Raw genomic sequence first — 19,158 nt, 5'->3', positions numbered from 1 at the left:
GCTCCTTCACCAGTGACTGAAACCTTGTCATTGCAGAAAGTTTGCATTAACACAGCCACTGCCAGTTACAACCTTACAAACAACATAACCAATTAACTATGCTTACCGTGCTGATACATCTTCTATTCGCCGGTTTTCGTGCACAATAAACTCCCCAAAAACTCCTGAGTCTGCGTCTGACTGAGGCTCAAACATATAGCTCTGTATCTACGATGTTTCCTTGGCTGATCATACAGTATGTTGATATTCACAGCTGTTTCACCTGCCAACCTCGCGCACGCAGCGGTGGTGGGCGGGGCTAAAGGCCTGATCCAGATTTTTGAAAGAGAAAGTAAGATGTCAAATCATGTTAAACAAAATAATAATTATAGGATTTTTACATAGTTTAAAACATGTCTGAAGAGAAACTTTAAGTTTAGGGGTAAAATACAGGGAAAGTCCACTGTGACAGTGAAACAGGACATGATTATACATAATCAACATTACACGCTGAAAACACAATTTTTCTCTAATCCTAAACAAAGTCTGATGTGTCAAATCAGTGGATTGCCTCTGGAAGCAAGACATAAGATGTTGTTGAGTGAAATGTGGACTTTTATAAATGAAAAGAAGCTGGTACAAATTAGCAAACTGGAGGAGAAAATGGTGGAGTAAAGCTCTATCTTGGTCACCTCCCTAATGAATAAACAGAATACTGTGCAGGAGGAGAAGAAGAAGGTTTAGAAACAGCTCTGGAGTTGGAGACGGAACACAAAGAGAGGTGGAGCACAGGGAAAAGAAACTGAACCTGAAAGGATGTGCTTGTCAGGGAGGAAGAGGGCCTATGAGAATAAAATGAAGCTGATGGAACATATACAGAAATTGGGAGAAAAACACTGATGGAGGACGACACATGAGCAAAACAATACAATGACTTATTTGATTTGGTATGATTATCGTGTTGATACGACAATTCTTTTGATTACATCAGGAATAAAGAGTGGATTAACTTGTATTTTTGAAGTCACTTAATTACGTATGGTCTGTATTAAGATTGAAAGCTACAAACTAAAGTTAAAAAAGTTTATCTTAGTGATATAAACAGAGATAGCAGAACTATGCCTTTTCTACTCATTTGTATTCACATTCATTCCTCTTGAGTCATTTTCATATTTACTGAAACATCTTTGTTTACCATCTTCCAAACAAGAGATAACAAATTTTTCAAATTCACCTAGCTACAGCGGCAGACTGTTTATATTTTCCTAAATGCCTATGATGTTGTCTCTATAATAAAATATATGCCAGAAACAGCAGAAAACAAGAAATGTGTCCCTGTCAAAGACAAATACTGCACAAAAGGTGAGCCAGTGGGACAGCTTGTGCAAGCTTTTTGTGCTGTTGATCCACATATGAATGAGATAACAATTATGTGTACATTAGGTTTAAACTATTTGGGGTAAGATTTGGCTTACTTGCCCACACTTCAGTGTAGCTCTGTAGAGGGTTATAGTAAATATAATTAGCTCATTATTTTCACAGTAGGGAACATAGAAATTGGAAACTGCTGCCTGAAACAACCCTAACAACCTGTCTTGAATTACAGGAAGTGTTATAACAGTCATTCAGGCAACACATAAGAGGGTAAAAATCAAGAAGAATATGGTTTTGTGTTGGTGGCCACAGGTTTCAAGAGCAGTGAAATTGGAGTTCCCATTTTCATGTATATTTCATATTTACACACATTTCCAAGTGTGCTTGGTTTTAGTCTTCTGCTTTTGGCTGATGAGCAGCTCCACTGCAGCAGGTGAAGTTTGGGTGTCTTGAACGATGGTAGCTTTATGGCAGATGTTTCCTCAGCAGCATTTGCCAGCCCAGCTGTGGATTTGAACCACAGATCTGCCCCTCCAAACTCGAGGCTTGTAAATTACATAAAAGGTTTGCTGACCGGGATCTCTCAGAGGCAGAGGGATGAGCATTGCTGCTTTTCATAGAGCTGACATTACAGGCCAGACTGTCACTGTCCACTTTATTTGGATCTGAATCAGTGCTCACACTGCATACATGAAGAGCATGTTGTTTAGGACACACAACGCTATACTGTGGGAAACAGAAAATCCAGCACCCCCTGGTGTCAAGATGGAAGCTCTCATTCCCTGTGTTAACTTTCCCAGTTCACGCTTTAAAAAACATTAATACACAATTAGACATTCTTCGAAAGTCAGTTAATGGCTGCATCTCAAAGGTAGCCTACAACAAGATATAGAAACGTACAGCACAATAATTAATACATAATTTAGCTGATTAAAAAAAGAGTAGGATTGTTTCTGAGACTTAAATCAGGCTTTTAGTGGTTGAAGCTCTTAATGGCTGGAAAGAACAAATATGGCTTGTCTGGTTTTGAGAAAATCTTTATTTATAAGGTGAAATGCTCAAAAACAATACCTTTGCTCACAGTCTTTAAAGGAGAAATAGAGACATTTTTATTATGTTTTAAATAGAACAGAACGTTTTGTTTTAAGGGATAATTAATTTAATCAATTACATTTTAAATGTTTTTATTATTTTCTTTTTTTAACTCATAGTTTGTCTATGTAATTTTCAGACATTTTTCTGTTCTGATATTTATGTGTGCATTGAGGTTGTTTCTCAGTCCTTTTGTCCATGTTGCCTATGTTGTAGGCTTTTATGCAATGTTTAGATTAATAATTGTAAAATAATAACAGTAGCAATAATAACAATGATAATCAATCAATCAATCAATCAAATAAAGCTTATTCCTGGAGTGGGTGGAGCAAAAAGTTTCATTAGCTGTGATTGGACAGATGTGGGTTTGATAGGGTTTTGCTTTGCCTCGACCATTTGCTTGAATAAGATAAAATAAATATGAAATGGATATAATGCGATAACCTATTTAAAATATAAAATTAGTTAAAACTTCCGGAATTGTGGTTTCGCCTTCAAAATAAAAGAAGAAAGGTCTAAAAGACATGGCTACAGCGTTACGGTATATGGCAATGAATACAATGTGCTATGAAAATGTGATATTTCATTTTTATTGATAACTGAATACCCCTCTATGTAGTTTACATCTTTAACATTTACAATGTGATCGGCAGTAACCGTTTAAACTGAAAGTTGTTGGGCGGAAGTCAACGTGCTTACGCACTGCAGATGACTTATCAATCTAGTCCTGTAGCGTAATGAACTTGTGTTAACACCGTGAAAGAACACCTTCTCTGTTACAGGTAGACTTGTCCGTCATTACAATGTTATGACTCTCGATGTAAGCTAGCTAGCTGTCAGACTAACGTTGCCACTTAGCTCTAACCGTCTTTGCTGTCGCGGTACCGTTAGCTCAACGTCTTTATCATGTGGGTTTTCGGTTACGGGTCTCTGATATGGAAAGTGGACTTTCCCTATGAAGAAAAGAGAATTGGCTACATAAAAGGCTTCAGTCGTCGTTTTTGGCAGGGCAGTACCGACCACCGGGGAGTACCGGGTAAGGTGAGTATACGTTATTGCTTTGGGACGTGATGCAATCTTGCTATTCTGAAATTGAGACTATGTGGAGCTCAAAGTTGCGTTGTCAAACAGGGCAGAAACCAGGGGCAAACATGTATGAAAGAACTCCTCTAAACATTCCACTAGTACTGATAAGTCCTGATAAGTGAATTCCTGAACTTTAGTTAAGTTGTGTAAACACAGAAAGATACTCACAAATTTGACATTGAAGTCTGTTGACATTACATTGTTAATTCATTGTAAAAACACACCACACTTTAGCTGTACTCATCCAAATGCAGTGTCTGAATATATACTAACAATGCTGCTACTACTACTATTAAAAGTAAAGTAACTGTAGGGAAAAGATGTTGCTATGGAGATCTACAAGTCATTAGCAGCTCATTATGATGCTATTTTATGACTACTATGATGGGAATTTAAACTATTCGTTACAGGTAATACATTACAGTACACATCTTATTTCATTCCCATAATCTTTCCTGTACTTCCCATAGTTTGTTTTGTTGCATGACCTACTTGGTTGCTGTAATGTACTGTATGTGTTTTTGCTTCTTTTTCAAAGTGCCTGTTCCTCTGTCTTTTACAGCCTGGCCGGGTCGTGACACTTGTGGAGGATCCCGAGGTTAGACATACCCCTCCTAAACTTAATGGCACCATACAGTGTATTGTAAAAATGAATATTTTCATTATTAATTCATCTGATATTCTCTTGATTAATTAATGAATTGTTAAGTCTATAAAATATCAGAAAATAGTGATAAAATGTCCATCTTAGTCCTAGGTGATGTCTTCAGATGTACTGTTTTGTCCAACCAACAGTTCAAAACCCTTAAATATTCAGCTTACGAATGATATATAACAGAGAAAAACAGCAAGTCATCACACTGGAGAAGTGTTATAGATGAATTTCCTCTCCGCTAATAAATCAATATATCATTTCAGCAGAATGCTAGTAGTTTTTCATCAGTTATTAATTTGATGTGTAATAAGATGCATACACATATCTACCTTTTTATTTGAATACCTAGCTTCCCTCATCCACTAAGATGACGATTAATTAAATTTGACATAGTTGCCATGAAGGTTATGTTGTTATTGGAAGACAGACCATACTAAGGGGCAAAGCAAACAGAATCATCTTTTATTTATACAGTAATAATTAGATTAGCACCACCTGAGAATCATAATTCACTCACCTTGTCATTTATTACTGTATTAGTGTGTACAATTAACAGAAGACTTGCAGTGTGGAGGCCAGCAAACTAAGAAAGAAGGAAGGTGGCATCTTATACATCTGACTCAAGAGAAAGGACAGTGCAGTGTAGTGTGACCTTGGATGAGGGATCATTTGTTGTAGTTGATGGGGAAGATAAAGAGAGATACAGAGTGTGTCCTGTGATGTAGTGACAACATGGTAAGTGTCCACAAAACATGAATTTAGAGGTGACTGATGAGTATCTTAAAAGTGTTATTGGTGAGCTTGAAATAACCGTTCATCATCTTTCTAAAGCGAGTCCCAATCTGTGATAACATCCACAGAACAGTATGTTAGTGCAAACAGTGGTGTTGCTGTAACTCAAGATTACATTATGTTAATACTGAATACATGGTCAGTCTGGACTAATCATATGTAGAGTAAAATGAATTAAGTATTAGTATTATTATTAAGTATTGGTTACAAGTAGGGCTGCTACTGACAATTATTTTCATTATCGATTACACTTCCAATCATTTTCTCAATTAAACAATTATTTGTTTGATAGTGAAAAAAACCATCATCATTATCTCTTTAAACCCAGTTTGCTTGTCTTTTCCATCTAACAGTCCAAAACTCAAAGATGTTCATTTTTACGATCATTGAAGACTGAGAAAACCCGTAAATATTCACCTTTGAGAAGATGGAGCCAGTGGACTTTTGGCATTTTTGCTTAAATAATGACTTAAATGATTTAAATAATGTTCTTTTGCTTTTAATCTTTGTTTTCAGGGATGCGTTTGGGGCATTGCCTATAAGCTGCCGAAGGGCCGGGAGCAGGAAGTGAAAAGCTACCTCGACTACCGAGAAAAAGGTGGTTATCAGGTCATCACGGTGACCTTTCACCCCCGTCCACCTCTCACTCCCCCTCCCAACCAGACGCTGCTCTATATCGGTTCTCAGGACAATCCAGACTACCTCGGCCCCGCCCCTCTGGAAGAGATAGCCAACCAGATCATCCGCTCAACCGGTCCAAGTGGGCAAAACACAGAGTACCTCTTTCAGCTCGCTGATGCTGTGAGGACAATTCTGCCTGAGGATTCAGACGCCCACCTGTTTTCTCTAGAAACTTTAGTGAGAGAAAGGCTACAAAGTGGGCAGAAACACTCAAACACTCAAACAGGTTGATTGCAATTAAATAATTAAATAATAAGTCTTGATCAATGATAGATACCAGGCTGGATTTGGCAAATAATCTCAGGGTTTAAGATACACATGGAGCCAATCAGGATGTTTGTGGGGTTCAGAGAATATGTCGACGAAGTCTGTTTTCATCCTCGTTATTGTTACACTGCAAAGAAATTTCACCATTTCATCCCATGCCAACACATGACAATGCAAATAATAAGCTTAATAAAAATAGGACAAATGTCAAATACATAAAGGTACTGTAACTGGCATCCAAGCTACATGTTGAGTGATCACAAACACGTTGAATTAACCTCTAGGTTTACTCATTGTACAATATCCAGCAGCACAAAAGAGGAATGTCTTGAATGAATATGTAGTATATACTGAATATATGTGAACTCATAGATACAGTTGGTCTATTTAATGCATTTTAAAACATAAAAACATCATGTGAAGTATGTGTGCACTGCTATCCCAAGTGGCATGAAATGTAAAAGTTCCAGTAGGTGTATTTTGTTACTCTAGAGCAGTTTTGTCACAGTTAAAGCCACTGAAAGCTTGGTTTCAAATATTTATTATTACTGTATAACATTAAATATTCAGGACAAAATAAGCAACAGCGCAGAAAACATCTTTATGAGAGTTTAAAACTCACAAACTCAGCTAATCTGCTTCATAAGGGCTGTGTGGGCGTGGCTTGGTCAGATATGCTGGTAACATGAGCAAACAACCCCACAACTGTTATCACATTTTGATTCATGTCTTGCTAAACTCTAATTGGTGCACGAAAGTATGCCACACCACCTCTTTCCGATTGAGCCACGTCCACTTCCAACCAAGTGAGAAGAGCTCAGAGAAAAAGAACACAGACAGAAGTGTCCAATAAAGGGCGCCCCGGTGACTCACTTGGTAGAAAGGCTTATGAGCCCTGGGTTTGAATCCAGCCCGGGCCTTTTGCCGCAGTGTCTAGCGGTCTTGATTACATGATTAACCTGATAATCCACTTGTAGTAAATACCTGCCATCTCTCTTCCTGATACGAAATGCAAATTTCAGGGAAGGTATCATCAAACCACTGTAATCATGTTGTCAAGTTCTCAAGTGAATCTTGTTTATTCCAGACTGTACTTACCTTGTCTCAGTATATATGGACCTATTGGTGTTACAGCGTCAGCTATCAGCTGCTTCTCATTCTGCCAGCAAACGTGTCAGCACAGCGAACATATCAGCATCTCAGCACAGTGAACACATCAAAGTCAAGTCATCGAAAAAAAAATCAACATCCCGAATAAAAATGGTGACATGTCTATCTGCGTGATCCTGTCCTTCTTAAACACACCGGTGTCAGTAGCAGCATCTGTACAACATAACATGTTTGGCACTCATTGCAGAAATAAGCATCTCATCTACTGTATTTTTGAGCCCTCCCGCTCTGTGCAGACCCTAATCTGCTGTGAACGGTTACTGTATGTGAGATGGATGTCGGCAGATAAACTGCAGTTGTTTTACATGATCAGTGAACCCAACCAAAGTGAACCAAACATACAGCGCGCCACACTCATTCTTCCTCTCTGGAATCAAATACATCTCACTTTACAAATGATGCAGTGAATTTATTTAACTGGGAACAACAGTAAATTCTCAGTGCTGAGCTATTGTATAATACAACACAGTTTGTTGTGTAGGTACATGACATAATGTTATTATAGCATATATTTTATTACTTATAATACTATATATGTTTATAAATATTATATACAATCAATTACATAATTATATGAATATTAAGTATTATATATAGTGTTATAAGCATCATCACATTGTATGATAAGTGTTGGATTACATTAATACCAGAAATACCATTAGCGTTTGCAGTATTTTGTGCTATTCATGTCATTTTTTATATTAATTCTACATATTTTATTATATATGTTTTTCTTGTATTTAGTAAAAAATTGGACAGGCCCAACTTTTTATGTATTGTTCAAAAATGCTTTTAAAGTAGGTACAGTAGAGTGACATGCTCAGAAATTGTGATATGAAAAGAGAAAGAGGTATCTGGCTGAATGTTTTCTACAACAACAAAAATTACACCTAAATGGTGGTAATCTCTAAGTAAGGTGGCCACCTTTGGGGCTGTGGAGCTGCTTGGTGAGACAAAATAAACACACCAATGAGGTTAGCTATTTGAAACCGATTGTCTAGGACTGCTTTCCTGCTATGTTTACTAAAGGCCAACAGTGGCACGTGAGGTTCCAGAGGCAGGGCTCTAAGCCACTGCAACATTATCAGATATCATTTTAACAGGCTGCACAGAGGACTGGAGTTCCCAACAGTGTTAAAAGGTATAATTATTTCCCTATGGTACTGATCAGTCAGTCTGTAGAGGACCTGGGAAGGCAGCTGGCTGTCTAGGCGTAGTAACAGGGTGACACCAGCAGGTCTGTGAGCACCAGCAGCTGATCGTCAGTGAAGCACTGCCGATGCTCCTGCCAGTTATCGTGGTGCGTACGCCTGAACTCCGACAGGGTCTTCTTCACCGTCATCTTGGGACAAACAACATAATCATCCATTAGAGATTAATTACTGACACAGTCTTCATACAACCACGCCCAGCTCGTATTGGCTCACAAGACACCACATAATGATATAAACCAGATCCAGAATGCAGCGCACACTCTACTGTCCCGTACCTAAGTATAATTTTAGATACTAGTACTTTAGTCCACTACATTTACTTGATAACTGTAGTTACTAATTACTTTGTATGTTAAGATTTGTGCTACTTTAATGCATCACTAATAATGATCAAACTACATGATTATACAACACTCCTAGAGGGCCATATTTTTGTATAATGTGCACTTTTACTCTTGATACTTTAACTACACTTTGCATTTTTAACACACCTGATTCTTTCATTTACCAAGTCAGTAAATTGCAAAACAGTAAAAAAAAAAAAGAAAAAAAAGAAAAGAAAAGAAAAGTAAAACCAAATCAAATACTTGTCACAAACAAGTTATTTAGAGGCTTCTTTGTGTCCAACAAAATTCATAAATCACTGACAAAAACATTTACTCTATAATACTGGAGAAATCAGAGTAAATACTAATGAAATAATCCATCTTGCTTTCTTTTCCAGGCTTTTGTCACAAAGTTAGAAAACTCATACAGATCAAAATTAAAAAGCCATTCACCTGTACAGGGTTTGTATTCCAGGGTTTTATTGAGTCATAAATCAAAGTTGAGTCCTTAAATACTGTATAAATGCAATTTACAAAAGCACGTCACACAACTCATACGATCTGTTCTCCCTGTGAGCGGAACAGCCGGAGGGCGATCATTAGTTCTCGACTGTAAATGAGCAACATATGATCCTGTTTAATATTTTTATGGGTCATTCATTTTGGTTTTGAAAAGATATTTTCAAAACTTTATTTTTCTTATTACTTAAGTAAAAGCTAATTGAATGGATTAAACTACAACACAAATTATTCCTATATCCCTCTTGGAATGAAAAAGTACATTTACAAGTGACTTGTTTATCAGAATTAGGACGTTTCCATTAAAGTCTGCAGTAAAACTCCTTCAATGAGGAGGATGTTGATAGTTCTTTCTCTTGCTTCATTTGTTTTGAGGAGCGCTTGATAACAACCACTATCTATTCTTTCAATAGGAGCTACCCTTAAGTTTAATAGTGGAACTAGAAACAAGCTGAATATTGCAAAGTAAACGGTTCCTGCTTGAAGCGGTAAAACAAAATTACTGCCACTTTCTGATCTGGAGACTCACGATATAAAATGCAGTGTAGAATCCTACAGCAGCTGATGATCCTTCTTTGCCGTGGTCTTGTTTGTTTCAATTAATTAAAAACTAATAATTTATTGATGCTAAAATGCCAGATATAACAATTTAAATACAGCAGAGAAATTATTTAAAGTGGAACAAGTTTGGAGTGAAAAGTTAGTGTGGTTCAACAAGGACACAAAAACGGGGAATTAAACTGATGATCACTATAATCAAGGATGTAGTCATGACTTAAACATGGGGCACATTCATTTTACATTATGGCCTTCAAACAAAACAATTAGATTCGATTTTGAGGAGGGAAGCAACAAGGTTCCTCTAGCCTGACAAGCAAAACTGATTTAGACTACAGATCAGTTAGTGTCCTTTATTATTCAGCCCTTTCTATAAAGAATTTGTTCAACTATTTTTTCCAGGAGTCTTTGCAACAGAAGCTAATTCATCTACTTGCAAATGTATTTTTTTTAAACTGTATTCCATTGTATTCTCTTTCTCATCTCTTTCACTTTGCAACAGGAGAAGGTCTAAATTATCATCATCATTGGCTCCCCATCACTGTAATGTATTATTCAAACTCTGCACTACGGATTACATTGTATGTCTTCTTCATGCCTGAAGTAAAGCCAAAGACACAATTTTCTCCTCAATTGGACAATGAAATTATATTCTTTCAGCTCACACTGTGTCGAGCTAGATGTTTGTATATGAGTGTTTGCACCTGTGTGTGTACTAATGTGTGTGTGTGTGTGTCTGTACCTCTATAGGCTGTGGGTCGTTGAGATGGTCGCTCAGGTCCATCAGTATCTGAGGCATCCAGTCTGGGACATCGTAGGGGCTTGAAAGGATGCACGCACTGAGGCCGAGCACTCCAGCATGGCGCCGTACTAAGTCTGCACTCACACACACACACATTTACACACACGTCACAATCACACATTGAGGCAATCACAGTAATACTTGCCCTATTACCCTTTCTTATTCCAAGGGAATTGTGAACCTTGAAATGATTAGGGCCATTTTAACTCTCCGCGTGTATGTGTGTGTGTGTGTGTGTGTGTGTGTGTGTGTGTGTGTACCTGTGGAGGCCAGCTCTCCTCTGGCCTTGGGGAGGCGAGTCTGACTCAGCGTCTGGAGCTGTGTCTGCAGACTGGAGTCCAGAGGGAAGAACTGGCACTGCAGTAAACCACTGAGGGTGGTGCCTGCCATGTCCCTCACCTACAGGGAGAAGGAGGAGAGAAGGCGGGGAAGAGGGAGGGACAGCAAGGAGAGAGAAAGAGTCTGAATTTTAAAAAAAAAAGAGACCTGTGGAGATCAGAACCAACAGTTTTAGGGCAGTTTTTAAGGCGAGAAACGCGTACACAATTTATTAAAAGAGGTGAGTGCAAGGAGATCGGGGAAAAGCGAGGTACATGGGACAGAGATGAGCAGACGAGGAGGAAGGGGAGGGATAGATGCTGAGTTGAGCTGAGGTAAAATTCACTTGCAGAACATCACTGCCTTCGTGCATCACTTTGCTTAAATTATGAATAAGCACTGAGTGACGGCTGATGCATTGAAACAGACAATGATACAAAGACAACACATTCACCAGCTGTACACTTACACAGTTTACAAAATATTAAGCACAGCAACTGCTTTTGTAATTTAGACATCTCGCTTGAAGCCTAGTGCTTATTGATTTTCACCTGTACATCCAGATCAATGGAAAAAGACAGATTGAAGACGGTTTTAAAAGCACAGACACAAGTGAGACATGGATTGGACAAAAGATGACGTATTAGAGGGGATCTGCACAGAAGTAGTAAAGTTGATTTTATTGAATTCAATAAACACATATTAATAATGAATGAACATAGCAACAGTTCGCCAATATCAACAGTCAAAACAAATGAGCACTGAGGTAATGGGGTTATTTTTAAGCAATAACTGTGAATAGAAAAGAGGGATTAAGATTTAGTAAAGAGAGACTAGGGGACAATAAGTGGCCATTTATAATCCCCTGACACTTATACCTTACAGAGCAGCGATGGCTGTATTAAACCAGTGTGTGCTGCCTTTTTGTGCATACATTACCTCGAGCTGTTCGTCAAGCAACAGCTGCATCACCAGCTTTCGGATGCGTAACACCTCAGCAGGCACGCTGAGCAGGGTAAACAAGTTGTAGAAAACCATGATCTGGAGGTAGGTCAGGACTGAGTAGCGTGCATGCCATGATCTGCTGCCTGCCATCTACAGAGAGGGGAGAGAGAATGAGGAGTGAGGTTGGGCTGGGGTTTGTACAGAGCCCCTTAAGTCCCAAAAAAAAGATGTTTTTATGTATCCTGCACAAACAAAATACTATATTGTGGACATGAGTTATGTTGTAAGATTCATACGTTGTGCGCACAAGTTATTGTCTTGTGAGAATAAGATCATTTTGCCTGTCATACACTGAAAATCTTTCAGCTATAACAAGACTAACAGCCTTCAGCCATGTTAGCTAACATAAACATGCTAACATGCTCACAATGACAAAGCTAACATTTTGATCCGGGGAATAATGTTCATATTGTTCACCATCATAGCTTAGTGTGCTAGCATCGCACGCTAACATTTGCTAATTAGCACTGAACACAGTAATGGATGAGAATGAGGGAATTGTCTTTGGTTTTTGCAGGTATTCGGTCATAAAAACAAATTACTGGACAAACTGAAAAGTCAGCGGGGTCACCAAAGTTTTTTAGAATAACATCTTGAACATCTGCACCAAATTTCATAGCAATCCATTCACTTGTTGTTGAGATATTTCACTAAAAGCTGAAAATATCAACCGACTGGTGATGCTAGAGGAAAAGTCGGAGATTACCCAACTCATAAGCTTCATCTCCTGGAGAACATGAATGTCTGTACAAAATTTCATGTTCAACCATTCAATAGTTATGGAGATGTTTCAGTCTGGACCAAAGTGGTGGACCAACTGATTCACCAACTTTATAGCCACCCCACTAGGAGGCTAAAGACAGGGACATATTTTAATATACAAATTGGACAAGCTAACTATTTTGACATCATCACTGACTCCATCCATGATCAGTCACAGTACATCATCCGGGGAAGATGCATATGTGTAGATGGATATTTATATTGTGCAAAGAACATGATATCAAATGTAAAGAAAAAGAATTAGGACTGACACAGATGGCACTGACTTCACAGCAGACAGGATTTCTAAAAAGCACCATATTAATCTAGCAACTCGTGTGTATTAATGAGTGGATTGACGGCTTCTCACGAAAAAATCATTTGGCTGAATGCCTGCCCAACAAGCAGTCACCAGAGAGATACTGGGGGTTATAGCATTAAAAGTGCTACTGTAGTCAGCTGTCCCAAACATGTGCACACCCGAAATCAAACCTTTTTATACCTTCAGAGCAAGGCTGGCTGTTTCCCTGTGCTTCTGGTCTTCATGCTAAGATAAACTACCTGTCTCTTGGCTGCGGCTTCATGTTTAGCATTCAGATGTGATATTCTCATTCAACTCTCAGCAAGAAAGCGAGCAAGCACATTTCCCAAAACGTCAACCAATTCCTTTAAATAACTTGCGCACAACATGATATCTTCTTCCCAAGATAAAAACATTTAGGTTTGGGTGTCAAGGTGAGACCAAAAAATGTTGCAACGCTTTTTCATCCCGGCTACCATCAAATATGAAAATGAAGCCCAGATGATCAGATTTGAGTAGAGACATTTCTCCACAGGGGTGATGCTCACATACAAAACTCACAGTGGAAACACTGTAAGCATCTGAAAGTAAGCAAATTAAAATAGCACAGGTTGTTTTTAGTCTAACAACACCTTGGGCAGCATTAGGCTCGCAACACTGACAGCAGGCAGGTGGGCCAGTGTATGTGTGTGTGTGTGTGTGTGTGTGTGTGTGTGTGTGTGTGTACGTGCATATTACCTCTTCCAGCGCTGCCAGAACCAGAGGGATGTGCTCAGGATACAGCAGGCCCTGGGACATGAGAGAGAGACACGTGCGCGCATCCTGCTTCATCTCATCATAGCTCTCATCAATCTCCACCGGGGCAATCTGCAGGGAGAGAGAAACAGTGAGAGAGATGGAGAGAGGTAGGAAGACACACAGCTACGCACTTTGAGTAAATGAAGAGAGAAATTGAGTTTAATGGGCAAGTAAGATTGAGTGGGTAATAATGCTGTGCTGGGACCTGTGTGTATGTGTGTGTGTGTATGTGTGTGTATGTGTGTGTGTGTATGTGTGTGTGTGTGTGTGTGTGTGTGCATGTGTGTGTGTATACTGCATATGTGTGTGTTGTTACCTTGAAGAGCAGAGGCAGGAGCTGTAGTTGCTGCTGAACAGGAGTGGTAAAAGTTCGCCCTGCACTCGCCATCAACCATTTCAACACTGCAAATGGGACACACACACACACACACACACACACACACACACACACACACACACACACATGCACACACAGAGGAGATTTTGGATTGCTGCCAAATAATAAAAACAACAGACTTGGTGCTGTGACCTTCCTGCATTGCTCTGGTAATAAAACATAATCTATCATGATTTAGTATCTAATGATTTGGATAATTTCATAGTCAGATATTAATCTGTATCAAGGAGATGAGAGTAATAATAACAGAAAGAGCAACAATGCGCAAAAATGTTAAGACAAGAGATGAGATCTAAATTCCATCACTGGCAAACAGGAATCCAACAACCTGAACAGGAGTGAATAAACATTAAATAAGAAAGTCTGGATCTAAAATGAAATATCTGCCTCAAACATGATTTTTAGTTTCAAATCATTCTCTGCCCTTAAGAGACACACCTACTGCTTGGTCAATGTAATAATGTTTTCATATTTTTTCAGTTCACTTTCAGCTACATTTTTTGTAAATTTTATTTTCCTGCATGAAGGTCTAAACACAGTTTCAAAGCCTCCTCCTCACTGCTAGACATAAAAATCTGGTGGAAAATATTGAACACTTTATTTTTCATTTAGCTGAAAGTGGTCAAGTTCAAGTGGACTTTGGTGGTATTTTTGATTAGTTTTCTTTTGTTTTTGAGTCCCAGCAGGTTACAAAAACCACCAAATTCCCTAAAGTGTGTCCTCAGTAATTACTATGGCTTTACTTACATACCTCCAGTGCTATTTGGCCATGCAGATAATTTTGGTTTCATGGCTTTTAGGTAACCATGTTTGAGGTTTCTTCCAGCACTTTTAAAGAGACATTGCTATAAATCAAAATTTTCCACACTGTGAGCACCGACAGTAAAAATCCACCTCCTAGTCCCCATCGTTCCTGGTCAAATAAAATAAAAACTACGTGCATGGCAACATACCACAGGAGGCAAGTGATATAAAAAAAAAATAGTTTTTGTAATTTGGGAGAACTGACCCTTTAATTGAATATTTGAAAAAAAAGAAAGAATGCTGAAAAACACAATTTATCTAACTCCTACTGGAGACTGGCCTGTAACTAAGAGGGGAAAAAAATCAATAATAAAATCTAGTAAAAATGACTGCACTATGTGACCTGTACAAATGTTAATACTGTAGACCACCTCCAAAATATTGAATTGGACACCTTTCCCTAACTTAGTTTTGAAAGGCTTGAACACAAACCCTTGAAATACCCTTTCATCTACACCTAGAGATCTGAGGGGTGAAATCAATAAGGAGCCAATTTTAGTTTGTTTCATCTTGCTTCAGTGTGTCTGTCTATTTCATCAACGGAACAAGTTGTCCTTGTATATATATATATATATATATTTATATATATATTTTTTCTTTTTTCCCACAGTCACTGTCTATCCTCATCCTACACCATGTCTATCCACCACACAGTCTACATGCTTGCATCCACATTCTGACCCGTCTTGAGCAGTTTGACAGCCTGGGTGCGCTCGTCCGTCTCCTGGGTGTTCTCCTCGTGGACGTGGTTGTGGATCTCTGGCTCCGATGTGAGGGGCTTGAGCCGCTCTAGGACCCGAGTGACGAACTCTGCCACGTGGGGGGAGAAGGTGGGCTGGGTGTGGGGCAGGGCCACGTCTATCATGAAGATATAGGTCAGGACACTGGAGAGAGAAAAAGAGAGATAGAGAGAGAGAGAGAGAGAAAGAGTGGAGGAGAGGGGGTAAGGGAGGAGAGGCAGAAGGAGGATGGAGGGGAAACAGAATGGAAAAGAAACAAAGACAAGGAATAGTGTCACAAATACACAATAGGAGCAGCTGAGACACACATGCAGACAAATAAAGAGGCTTAAAATTGAACAGCCCAAACAGTACACACAAGATAATTAGATTAACCTATTTAACCATGATTATATAATCCAGAAGAGATAACACCAAGTTGATTTAGTACCTGCCAATGCGCTCCCTGACATTCTTATACACCTGGGTGAGTTTGGGCTCCAGGTAAGCCAGCAGTCTGTGCAGCAGTTCAGAAACTCTCCACTGCTGCTGCGCCAGACCTCCCTGAAGCACATACAGCAAACTGACAGAGAAAAATAGAGAGGAGGAGGATGAGGACGGGGGGGAGCGGGGGATGGGGGACGGGGGGGGGGGGTCGCTGTGTTATTGCGGCACTTCAGCTCAACATACGTCAGCAGCCTGAAATCAGAAACCTCTGAAATACTGTCGATGACATAAACACAGACCCTGTTTGCACAGTTATTCATGCACACGGACACACGCACAAACACACATACCTGGCATCCCGGAATGATCCGCCCTCTCCACTGAGGGGGCTCTCCATCAGCAGCTCCAACAGCCAGTGGAGCTTCCTGGGGTCCCGGCCCTCCTATTGGATGGCAGCAAATACACAATAGGCTTATTTTTGGAACTATTACTTCAGGTTGTATTCACACACTGTTGTACTGTATACACAGATTCCCATACTTTTAGTTCCAATGGAAACAGAGAAAGTAGTTCCTGGTTCAAAACTGTAGGTGGTTTTTGTATTTTATGATCATAATTATTTGTACATTTTGAGTATTTATTTTGTAACCATTTTAATTTTAGCATGTTAGCATTCTAACGTTTGCTAATTAAGTACGACTGATGCTGATAGAAACATCATTAGTTTTGCAAGTATTTTGGTCATTAACGAAATGAACAAATTAAAATGTTGTACCTGATGATGGCGCTAGATGAAAAGTGAATGGCTCACTTTTAAAAAAAAATCCATTCAATAGTTTTTGAGATTTTTCACTCAAAATGACAAATGTCACCCTCATGATGGTGCTAAAGGAAAGGTCAGGGGATCCCCAGAGTCATTAAGATTTATCCTCTGGGGACCATGACTGTCTGGACATAATTTCATGGCACTCCCTTAGTTATTGGGATATTTTAGTCTGGACCACAGTGGTGAACCAACCAACATTGCCATCCATGCCACTACTTGGCTAAAAATAACAACAAATTGTTAAACTAAAGAGTGTTTGTGCTGCAAATGGTGTTTTCAAAATCCCATTCTCACCCAAATGTTTGTTTCACAGATTTTTAATCTTCTTAATCTGATTTTCACCACTTTTTATATGGAAAAATAAACAGATCAATTCCCAGGTTTCTTTAATGAGCCCTGAGCTGTGTTGCATACAGAGTATTTGTATGCATGTGAGAGACTCACACAGGCAGTAGCGATGCAGGTGCCCCAGTCTGTGTAGGTTTCCACTGTGATGTTGGTTAATGCCGTTCTGATCAAAGGACACAAAAGCTGCCATAACCTGTCCACCTGAGCACACACACACACAATAATGAAAGTTTTTATTAATATTGACTTTTCTTATCAAAAACTAGTGCAGTGTGTATGCTTGTCGCTGTGTGTGTGTGTGCGTGTATCTACAGCACCTTGCTGAAACTCCAGAGTTTGCTGCCTCTGATTAGTCCTGCAGTAATCTCACACACACAGCGCTGGGAGCTCTCATGGGGGTCACTCGCGAGCTGTTCTAGGTGAGGCCATAGTAACGGCAGGAACACGTCACCATAGTTACGAAACAGCCCCTGTCAATCAAGCGTGAGCGTGAATGTTGGTTCGATGTGGAAAAACTAAGATCTTTTCTTTTTTTTTCCCCAACCAAAGAAAGACAGATTACAGTCATTTGTTTGACACAAGTGAACTGTCAGCTGACTGACGGAGAACAATGAATCACAGCAGTTGATGACACAAATTCCAGCTCTGCGACGTTCAAATCAGCCTTGGGTAGCGGTGGTATGCTGTGTCACTTCTTTGTAAAAGGTTTGTCAGATCGATTTAAAATGAGAATTTAAATTGTACCTTGAAGAGACAGAAGCGACGGGGGTTGAAGCTGTCTTTTCCTTTTCGATCCTCCAGAGAGAGGAACTCTATAAGCTGGTCAATAAACTCTGGGTCCGAGAAATATTCAAAGATGATCTTTTCACCCTGAATGACACACGAACACACACCAAATGTAATAATAGTAACAGTGAGGCATCAGTGAGAGACTTTGTGTGTGGTGTGAGCTTGCACCTCACTCATCTCCTCATACGGCAGGTCATCTTTTGGCTTTTCAGAAACTGCATTGATCATCATTTCTCTAAAACAGGCGGGAGACAAAGAAAAGGCTGCTGTGATTTATAGATAACAACACAGAAAAAAGTACGGATAGACACATACTGTCTTCAAATGAGCAGCAAGGATAAATGAATGATTAAAAAGTCAGTTAGTCAGCAAGCCATCCGCATACAGGCAGACAGCCCCTGCACCTATACATCAATGCTTATATCTAGGCCAGGCGGTAAGTCGTTCAGTTTGCCTTATCTAGGCCGAGCTGTGACAGGAAGTCCGTTCAACATCCTGCTAGTTATCCTGCCACTCAGAGCGGCACATCCAGCAGTTAGTCTGACGTAAAGTTAGCCACAAAGCCAAGTATCAAATCAAGCAGACAGTTAAGTCAATCAGCTCTTTAGCTCCATCCATCCAGGCAGTTAATCAGCCTTCCACTTTCTTAATCCACCACCTAAACACTCAGTCACTCTCTTTACCCCGGCCATGAGTAGTAGCCCCAGTGTGTTTTTTCCACATAGTGCTGAGAGTCCCACTGTTCCTCGGTGAGAGGTAGGTTGTTGCTGTCGTACTGCAGCCAGCGATTCCCCTCACGATCCCCTATGCACAGATCCTCCGGATCCTCTATACCACCTGAAAACACAACACACAAACACATGAAAACTCCTTAACACACACAGATCAGCATGTAATGTCTTATCAGTAAGTGAATGTGTGAGTTTTCAAATTTTAAGCTATTTATTTTCTAATGGAAAGCAAATATATGTTCTGGTCAGATTGTTTACTCACTGGGAAATTACTATAAAATTAGTCTGTACATCATGATGTATTATGTATACATTTATTTTACTTATATAACTGCTTTTTCCTACACATTAAACAAGAACTAAAAGTAACAGCTGCAGATATGATTGTGAAATTCATT

The 19,158-nt window shown here is 39.4% G+C and overlaps 2 protein-coding genes across 2 annotated transcripts in view; one reads left to right on the top strand and one right to left on the bottom strand.

The window, feature by feature from the left end:
* Positions 1-3,145: 3,145 nt before the first annotated feature.
* On the top strand, positions 3,146-7,199 carry chac2 (ChaC, cation transport regulator homolog 2 (E. coli)). The gene is made up of 3 exons (XM_056366972.1): positions 3,146-3,486; positions 4,094-4,129; positions 5,495-7,199. Exons 1-3 carry the CDS (start codon positions 3,352-3,354, stop codon positions 5,888-5,890), a joined length of 567 nt encoding a protein of 188 aa, XP_056222947.1. The 5' UTR covers positions 3,146-3,351; the 3' UTR covers positions 5,891-7,199.
* Positions 7,200-7,505: 306 nt separating this feature from the next.
* LOC130161951 (proteasome activator complex subunit 4B-like) overlaps positions 7,506-19,158 on the bottom strand; it is a 38,057-nt gene continuing 26,404 nt past the window's right edge. Inside the window, exons 34-47 of the mRNA XM_056365355.1 lie at positions 18,713-18,866; positions 18,198-18,264; positions 17,985-18,110; positions 17,558-17,710; positions 17,337-17,441; positions 16,417-16,508; positions 16,071-16,202; positions 15,582-15,784; positions 14,016-14,101; positions 13,640-13,768; positions 11,773-11,928; positions 10,776-10,914; positions 10,456-10,589; positions 7,506-8,438 (exon numbers count right to left, since the gene is read on the bottom strand). Coding sequence (XP_056221330.1) covers positions 8,304-8,438; positions 10,456-10,589; positions 10,776-10,914; positions 11,773-11,928; positions 13,640-13,768; positions 14,016-14,101; positions 15,582-15,784; positions 16,071-16,202; positions 16,417-16,508; positions 17,337-17,441; positions 17,558-17,710; positions 17,985-18,110; positions 18,198-18,264; positions 18,713-18,866 — 1,811 coding nt within the window. The 3' untranslated portion in view covers positions 7,506-8,303. The remainder of the gene's footprint in view (positions 8,439-10,455; positions 10,590-10,775; positions 10,915-11,772; positions 11,929-13,639; positions 13,769-14,015; positions 14,102-15,581; positions 15,785-16,070; positions 16,203-16,416; positions 16,509-17,336; positions 17,442-17,557; positions 17,711-17,984; positions 18,111-18,197; positions 18,265-18,712; positions 18,867-19,158) is intronic.

Source organism: Seriola aureovittata, chromosome 21 (assembly GCF_021018895.1).
Source record: "Seriola aureovittata isolate HTS-2021-v1 ecotype China chromosome 21, ASM2101889v1, whole genome shotgun sequence".
Taxonomy (NCBI): Eukaryota; Metazoa; Chordata; class Actinopteri; order Carangiformes; family Carangidae; genus Seriola; species Seriola aureovittata.
This window is presented reverse-complemented; position numbering and strand designations above follow the sequence as displayed.